Source organism: Sander lucioperca, chromosome 9 (assembly GCF_008315115.2).
Source record: "Sander lucioperca isolate FBNREF2018 chromosome 9, SLUC_FBN_1.2, whole genome shotgun sequence".
NCBI classification, from domain to species: Eukaryota; Metazoa; Chordata; class Actinopteri; order Perciformes; family Percidae; genus Sander; species Sander lucioperca.
This window is the reverse complement of record NC_050181.1, coordinates 30,392,032-30,401,606: the sequence shown is the minus strand read 5'-3', so window position 1 is coordinate 30,401,606 and position 9,575 is coordinate 30,392,032. Positions and strand designations below refer to the sequence as shown.

General features: G+C 41.7%; 1 gene segment (V, D, J or C); it reads left to right on the top strand.

Annotated features, from left to right (window-relative positions):
- Positions 1–2,192: 2,192 nt before the first annotated feature.
- Positions 2,193–2,895, top strand: LOC116065847 (the record flags this gene model as incomplete). The annotated part of the segment is given in 2 exon segments: positions 2,193–2,497; positions 2,588–2,895. Coding segments are annotated over 2 exon segments (426 nt in total), but the record flags the coding sequence as incomplete, so codon positions are not given.
- Between the last annotated feature and the right edge of the window lie 6,680 nt (positions 2,896–9,575).

Here is a 9,575-nt window from a genome sequence, read left to right as displayed (position 1 = left end):
CCAGCCAACAGGAGATGTCATTAATACTGAAGGAGAGACAGTTACTCTTGGCTGTACCTTTGAGACCACTTTGAGTCACACTTTGTTTTGGTACAAACAAGAAGTCAATGATTACCCAAAGTACATGTTGAAAAGTTTTTCGAACAAAGCAGAAAATGCTCCAGGGTTCCAGAAAGACAGATTTGATGCTACAATCAACAAGACATCAGTTCCTCTGAAGATCCAGAAGCTTCAGCTGTCTGACTCTGCTGTGTACTACTGTGCTCTGAGGCCCACAGTGACAGGAAACACCAAAACTCTGCACAAAAACCTTTGGAGCAAAGACAACACAGGAGCTAAGCTGTTACTGAACTATAGAAGAGAGAGGAACTAGAGTTCAATACACAAACCATCAACATTACCTTTATTCAACATGCTGTCACTGCAGCATTGTGTGTTTTCTCTGCTGTTCCTTTCCATCCTCACAGGTACGTTAGATTATGAAGCATGAAAACATTGAATCCTAATAACATCTGATTGTGAATCAAGTCTTTTGCAACATGAAAGAACGGAGTGATCTCCTCCTTTAGGTATCAGCTGTGAAGAACTCACTCAAGTAGAGAAAGAAGAGAACAGTTTAGAAGGCAGCTCTGTTACTCTGTCCTACAGATACTTGGAATTGTCATCTAGTGATTATTTCTTCTGGTACTGACAATATCCAGGAAAACCACCAGAGTTCATCATCTCCCACTCTACTTCAGGAAAACTGTTTTTTGGAGAAGTAAATCATGTAATCCCTGGACTGAAGTTTGAAGTGGTATTCAAACCACAGCTTCCTATCATATGGATTCTGATTATTCCAGTTTTATCAGAGTCCCTGTGGTTACAGCTGCTAATGTAACACTGTGGGAGGATTCACATGAGCAGCAAATCCACATCAATGACAAACCAACTGTATGATGGTTCAAACACAAGACACCATGACAACACATAAATGGACACTGACTTACCTACTAAATCCTCTTCATACCTTGTGGGCCATTAGGCCACAATGAGCTCCTTCCATTGTTCAACAGATCACTGAAACACAAATACAACTCTTTAATCAGTGGTATTTATTATTTTCAGATATTAAAATCCAAAGAAAAATTCACCTGTTTTTTAAAACTTAAAGGTCCAGTGTGTAACGTGTTTAGTTGTTCATTATCAATTTCTGTGTTGCCTGTTCACAAACTTGTTGTTTTCATGAATATTTACCACCACCATCAATTCCAAGTATTCCTTTTGGCTTGAAATTTTACATTTGCACTGCATGAACTGGGGTAGACACTCCATAATCATGCGCAATCTTGAAATACGTTAGCCAGTAAGGGACATACTGCTCCACCTTTTGCGTTTTCGCTGTCACATGATAAACTCACAGGTGCTGATAATGCTGCTAATGGGTATCGTCGCTTCCCGGCCCGGCAACTTTGAAGAAGGAAACATGGAGGACCACATATTATCTTATTAAATGGAGTGGGACAAAAAAATCTACCGGGAAATTTCATAGACCACCGGCCCTCGGGGAGCTGGGGAGAGATGAATGTTGGGAAATAAGAGGCTGCTACGGCCCGCCGTACAGGTTAGTTTGACCAGCGGGCAGCGGCGGCCGGAGCGAGCAGCTTCGGCGGCTGGAGCAGAGTGGGCGATCAGACCGGCTTTGAAAAACTACCGGCCCATTGGGAAAATTTCCGACTCTCCCGATTGGCACTCCACCTCATGCACGTATTCAAATTCCAAGTTTCAGGAATTTCACCTAGAAAAAGAAAAAGATATTGAAAAAAGCAAAAGACCAGCTTTTTGCGTGAAGGCTACCGTAGCTGTAGAACTGCGTGGTGCAAGAGAGTTGATTACAATGTACGATCTCAATGTTAGATGGAAGAAATTCCTACATACTGGACCTTTTAAGAATTTCATTAAAACAGAAGCTTCCACAACAACCCCACCATCTTTGAATTTAACCTCAAAGGCTGCAGAGGACCAAAAGATACTAAACTGTCACTTTACATTCAAGAAACATTCTGAAAAGAGCATAAAATGTAACATGTTGAATTATTAAGTCTCAGTTTACTTTCAAACTTTCTAGAAAGAAATATTAAAAGGCATGTAGCAGGGTCACTACAATTACCATCTTTTATATGTTCGAGAACAAAGTGAATCTGCACCAGCTGTAAAACAGGAACCATGTCAGCTGAAAACTACAAAGATCACTTCATACAAGAAATGTTACACTAAGAAAGGAGAGAGACACAACATGTGTTAGGTGTAAAGTTGTCAGTAGGGGGAATAACCCAGGGCTGTGAATGAGTCCTGTCACTGTGATCAGGTTCCTCCTTCTAATCCACCAACTTAGTGTTGATGAAGACTAAACAGAGAGATCACAGCCTTCTTTATACTTGCTGTAGCTCAGAGTTACTCCACACTGCAGATATGAAGCCTCTGTTCATCTCAGTGTTGCTGGCTGCTATGAGCCTTGGTATGAACACAACTCTGTTTCTTTGATATCAATCCAACATTGATATGATTCTTTAACAGCACACTGATTCTGTTTGTTGCTGTTTTACAGAATGCAGAGCTCAAAAAGACAACGTGCTGCAACCAAAAGGAGATGTGACTGCTACTGAAGGAGAGGCAGTAACACTTGGCTGTCAATATAACAGCAGTTCAACTACTACTAATTATCTCTTCTGGTACAAACAGGATGGAAACAACAGCCCCAAATTCATTCTCATCCGCGTTCAAGGGGATGAAGGGAACACAGCAGACGAGTTCAGGGAGAGATTTTCATCTACACTCAATTCCAAGTTAAGATCAGTTCCTCTGAAGATCCAGAAGCTTCAGCTGTCTGACTCTGCTGTGTACTACTGTGCTCTGCAGCCCACAGTGACAGGAAACACCAAAACTCTGTACAAAAACCTTTGGAGCGACAACAACACAATACTCCACAATGTCCACCAGAGGGAGTCACACATTGTTAAACTTTAATATTTTCCTCATGTAGTCTAGAATCAATTTACCTCAGAAGTGTAAGTGAGAGAAGTGAAAATACAGAGCTACAAGGAGACGGAGAGACTCAGGGAGGAGCTGAGCTGTTACTGAACTATAGAAGAGAGAGGAACTTCTATATTCAACAGAGTTCAATACACAAACCATCAACATTACCTTTATTCAACATGCTGTCACTGCAGCATTGTGTGTTTTCTCTGCTGTTTCTTTCCATCCTCACAGGTATGTTAGACTATGCATCTTGAAAAAATTTAATCCTAATAACATCTGATTGTGAATAATTTTGTATGTCTTTTACAACATGAAATAATGAGTGATCTCTTCCTTTAGGTATGAGATGTGAAGAACTCACTCCAGTCCAGAAAGAAGAGAACAGTTTAGAAGGCAGCTCTGTTACTCTGTCCTACAGATACTCCAAACAAGCTACTGGTAGAGATGAGTTTTACTGGTATCGACAATTTCAAGGAAAACCGCCAGAAGTCATCATCTTTCACTTGGGATCGCAAAATGCAAAAAAATCTGGACTGTCTGTTTCAGTGACTGAGGATAAAACCAAAATAGATCTGCAGATCTCCTCAGTTAAACTGTCTGACTCTGCTGTGTACTACTGTGCTCTGCAGCCCACGACAGGACAGGAAACACCAAAACTCTGTACAGAAACCATTGGAGCAAAGACAACACAATACTCCACCACATCCACCAGAGGGAGTCACACACTGTTAAACTTTAAGACAATCACACAACAACTCAACCAACATCAGAAACATCTACCAAAGGTCTTCTTTCTCTTCACTGCTTTTTTATCCTTTTTAGAGTTTAGAGTTTAGACCCACTGGCCGGGTCGGCCTACATTTCCCGCCACTATCCTCGGGCCGGGCTGGGCCCTTTATCAACCATTTGTCTTTTTTTAATCTTTACATTATTAGCATAATTGGGTTGGGAGAAAGCCATGCCTCTCCAGCTTCTCCCATAGCTCTGGGTGTATGTCCTGCACTGTTTTGAGTGTGAGGTAAACTGTGCTACATCCTGTCTCCTCCTTCTGTAGCACTGTTGTCTGTGAGCAGAGGGGGCGTGGCGTGAGCGGCCGCAAGCAGACCCTTCTCCTGATGTCTGACAGCGCATCAGCATGCAGACCGTGGTGAAGGTCAGTATTAATTAGGTGATTGAGACAAGAATTTCTCCTATTTGGTTCCAGGGCTTTGATTATGTTGCTGCCTTGATCTGTTACCTACACTATTCAGCTGAGGGAGCTTATAGGGTCGAGTTTTTTTTTTAACTTTTCTTCATTCGGATCCATTTGTGATCCATTCCACTCTGAATAAACAAACAGCGTAGTTTACATGCTTCGTCCTTGTTGTATTATTCATTAACATCATTTTTAACAGATTTTTTAAGTTCTAACAACTCGGAATTCTAGTTGAGAAAGTCAGTTATAAAGGCCCACGTATTAAAAGATTGTCGGGTTTAAATCGGAATCGGGCTCATAATTACAGTTATTGTGTCGGGGCGGGCTCGAAAACAACGTGCAATGGCTCAGGTAGGGTTGAGGTTGATTTTTTTGGGCCCGATCCAAACTCTAATCCTCATACCATTTAGAGAAAGGTTATTCTCTGGCCCCGCCCACTGACGTTTAACTCAACCAATGAGATTATTTCTGTCTCCAGAGCAGAAATGTTTGAGGAACTAAAAGCACAATCAGCTTGATGTTGAGAAGAAGAGCTGCACATCAGAGAGGCTGTTTAGTTTTTCATTCTACTGCAGTGGAAGAACATTGTTCATCTGCTGTCTGTTTGGCTTTAACAACTCCAAAGACATGTTGCTTTACCTGTTTTTACTTTTCTCTCCCTTTATAGGTGAGTGTTAGAACAGAGATCAATGTCTCATATAACCTGCTGTATTAACCAGATATTTCATAACTGGAGTATTCACTGTATAAGTTAATGATAACTGATGTGAATAATAATCATTTTACAGCCCTGGGTTCCCTGAACAGCATAAAGACAGAAAGTACTGAAGAACGTGTTGCAGAGGGCAGAAACATCAACCTGACCTGTACATATGAGGGTGCTATCAACAATATCCAGTGGTACCGACAATACCAGAGATCCAGACCAGAGTTCCTGCTCTACATCACAGAGGGAGGGTTTATTCATCTAACTGGTTCTGATTTCTCAGCTCACATTGACAAGTCAAAGAAACATGTTAAACTGGAGATCATCTCAGCTAAGGTGTCTGACTCTGCTGTGTACTACTGTGCTCTGCAGCCCACAGTGACAGGAAACACCAAAACTCTGTACAAAAACCTTTGGAGCAAAGACAACACAATACTCCACAACATCCACCAGAGGGAGTCACACAATGTAAAATTTCAATATTTGTCATGATGTAGTCTAGAATCACTTTACAGAGAGAGTCAGGGAGGAGCTGAGCTGTTACTGAACTATAGAAGAGAGAGGAACTTCTATATTCAACAGAGTTCAATACACAAACCATCAACATTACCTTTATTCAACATGCTGTCACTGCAGCATTGTGTGTTTTCTCTGCTGTTTCTTTCCATCCTCACAGGTTTGTTAGACTATGCAGCTTGAAAAAATTGAATCCTAATAATATCTGATTTTGAATAATTTTGTATGTCTTTTACAACATGAAATAACAAAGTTATCTCTTCCTTTAGGTGTCAGCTGTGAAGAACTCACTCCAGTCGAGACAGAAGAGAACAGTTTAGAAGGCAGCTCTGTTACTCTGTTTAGATCTTAGTGCTGCATTCGACACTATTGACCATACCATCCTCTTACAGAGACTGGAACATTTAGTTGGCATTAAAGGAATCGCACTAAGCTGGTTTAAGTCCTATTTTTCTGAGCGATCCCAATTTGTTAATATTAACGATAAACCATCCAAATACGCTAAAGTTAGCCATGGCGTTCCTCAAGGCTCAGTGCTTGGACCAATTCTATTCTCTTTATATATGCTTCCTCTAGGCAATATTATTAGGAAACACTCAATTAACTTTCACTGTTACGCAGACGACACCCAATTATATCTGTCAATCAAGCCAGACGAAAGCGGTCAGTTAGCTAAACTTCAAGCGTGCATTAAAGATATAAAATCCTGGATGACTCACAATTTTCTGATGATAAACTCAAACAAAACGGAAGTTATTGTGCTGGGACCCAAGCACCACCGAACTTCATTATCTAAATATATAGCTACCCTAGATGGTATTGCCCTGGCCTCCAGCACTACTGTCAGAAATCTAGGAATCATTTTTGACCAGGATCTATCCTTTAACGCCCACTTAAAACAAACCTCTAGAACAGCCTTTTTCCATCTTCGTAACATTGCCAAAATCAGGAACATCCTGTCTCAAAACGATGCTGAAAAACTAGTCCATGCATTCGTAACTTCCCGGCTGGACTACTGTAATTCTTTACTATCAGGCTGCTCAAATAAGTCCCTCAAGACCCTCCAGCTGATCCAGAATGCTGCAGCACGTGTTCTGACAAGAACTAACAAAAGAGATCACATTTCTCCTGTATTAGCTTCTCTGCATTGGCTTTCTGTAAAATCCAGGATTGAATTTAAAATCCTTCTCCTGACCTACAAAGCACTAAATGGTCAAGCACCATCATACATAGAAGAGCTCTTAGTACCTTATTGTCCCACTAGAGCACTGCGCTCCCAGAACTCAGAGCTACTTGTGGTTCCTAGAGTCTCTAAAAGTAGAATGGGAGCCAGAGCCTTCAGCTACCAGGCTCCTCTCCTGTGGAACCAGCTCCCAACTTGGGTTCGGGGGGCTGACACCATCGCCACATTTAAGAATAAACTGAAAACCATCATCTTTGATAAAGCTTATAGTTAGGGAGTGAGGAGTTGCAGCATAGTAGAGTAGAGTAGAGGGAGGCAGGAAGTACAAGCCCGTTCCGGCAGGGGAGAGTACGAGCCCGGTCCAGGGCCCCTCTCTTTAGCCTGCCTCTCTTAGTTATGCTATTATAACTCTAGACTGCTGTGGGAAGCTCCTTCCAAGGACACAATGAGCCGCTCCCTCTTCTCTCTTTTCACTGGTCTCCTTTTGTGTGCATCTTAGACCCAGAAATGCCTGTTACTAACCTAGCTCTGGGGAGTTTTCTCCCCGGAGTCCCTTTGCTTCTTCTTCACCCAGAACATCGCCTTGGAATTGGGTTGCACCTACACCGGGGTCCTGGGTGCAGCTGACGCTATGGACTTACTACACCCTGCTACGCTCTGCGTTTCCCCGCAGTGTCCGACTGCGTCCTGCCGCGTCCAACCGCGTCCACCCAGGCTGCTGTGCCACACTACACCCCGTAACGCCCTGCTGTGCCCTACTATGACATGAACTACTATGACTACCATTGTGATCACTGTTTCACTATCTTTATTATGACTATTATTGCCACCATTCACCACTCCCCCAACTGGTTCCGTCAGACACCGCCTACCAAGAGTCTGGGTCTGTCCGAGGTTTCTTCCTAACAAAAAAGGGAGTTTTTCCTTGCCACTGTCGCAATAGCTACTGCTAATGCTTGCTCTTGAGGCAACCACTGTAATAGTTGGGGCTTCGTAAAGTACAGAGTTTGGTCTAGACCTACTCTATCTGTAAAGTGTCTCGAGATAACTCTTGTTATGATTTGATATTATAAATAAAATTGAATTGAATTGAATTGAATTGTCCTACAGATACTCCAAAGGTTCTGCTGATTATTTCTTCTGGCATCGACAATATTCGGGAAAGCCACCAGAGTTCCTCATCTCTCATCTGGAATCAGGAGAAATAATGCAAACTACAAACTCTGGACTGTCTGTTTCCGTAAGTAAGAATGAAACCAAAGTGGATCTTCAGATCTCCTCTGCTGCAGTGACAGACTCTGCTCTGTACTACTGTGCTGTGAGGCCCACAGTGACAGCAAACCCACAGTCTCTGTACAAAAACACAAGCTGACACACTGACAAGCTGCTGGAAGACTTTTTTCTACACTGTTGTACTGAACTTTGTACCTCCACTAGAGGGCAACATTATCGAGTAGGAGGTGCACTACTTCTGCACTGTGTTCAACCATTCAGTCAATAATAAGTGCTGCTGTGAAGAGAACAATTCTCAGACTGAATGTTGAACATCAGCTAGTTTCTCCTGTTGATTTAAACCTTGTTGTAGAGATGAAACATTGGCTGTGGATTATTCTTGCTGCTCTTTTCTTTGGTAAGATACAAAGAACAACATGGTTTTAGTATTTTTTTTAAAGATTTATATAAACTGCAGTTCAGAGCAGAAATCTCAGAATAGTTGATCTGTTTCTGTCCAGAGTAACATTGTACAGTTGACCTTTCCCACTGTCTTCTCCTCTCAGCCTCATGAACAATGTTAATCTAATGACTTCATTTTCTCCTTTTTTTTCAGGAGTAATAGCTGGAGACAAAATATCTCCTGTAGAAGATAAAGTCAGTAAAAGAGAAGGAGAATCTGTTACACTCACATGTAACTATGAGACCAATTACAACAATATTGAACTTCACTGGTACAGACATCATTCTGACCTTCAGGCACCTCAGTTTATACTCTGGAAAGGAGCAAAAGGCGATTCAACTGAATATATCCCAGAGGACCGATATGAATCCAAAACATCAGAGAAAACAACTGAACTGACCATAAAGAGACTAACCCTGGCAGACACAGGTCTCTACTACTGTGCTCTAGAAACACAGTGATACAAAGTGTAGAAGAGGCTGTACAAAAACCTGAACACAGATATCTGACTACTCTTCAAAGAGGAGGGAAGTGGTATTCAAACCACAGCTTCATATCAGATGGATTCTGATTATTCCAGTTTTATCAGAGTCCCTGTGGTTACAGCTGCTAATGTAACACTGTGGGAGGATTCACATTAGCAGCAAATCTACAACAATGACAAACCAACTGTATGATGGTTCAAACACAAGACACAATGACTTACCTACTAAATCCTCTTCATACCCTGTGGGCCATTAGGCCACAATGAGCTCCTTCCATTGTTCAACATGTTGATCTGCATCCCAAATAGACACTGAAATACTAATAAAACGGAAATCACTGGCAGTTTATATTTCATAATGTCATAATTCACAGAAGAACTCAGTAGAATCACATTTTTACTGCAAAGATTTTACTAACTTAAGAATTTCATTAAAGCAGAAAGTTTCCCCAACGACTTCAGTATCTTTGAATTTGACCTCAAACGGCTGCAGAGGACCAAAAGATCCTGAACTGTCACTTTACATTCTAATAACATTCTGAAAAGAGCAGAAAACGTAACATGTTGAAACAATGGACTGTAAATATTAGTGAAGAGAGCATGTTTGACGTCACCCATTGGTTTGTGCAGAGCTGCTCTGAGTTGTTAAGTTTGCTGTTACGGGCGCTGCCATCTTTGTTGCATTAAAAACAGATGTGACGATTTTAAGACAAGAGGGAGGAGCTGGGGAGGAGTTAGGGAGGAGACTGAGTAAAGCTGTGAACGCTGTTTACACCCACCTGCACCGGCAACAAAGTT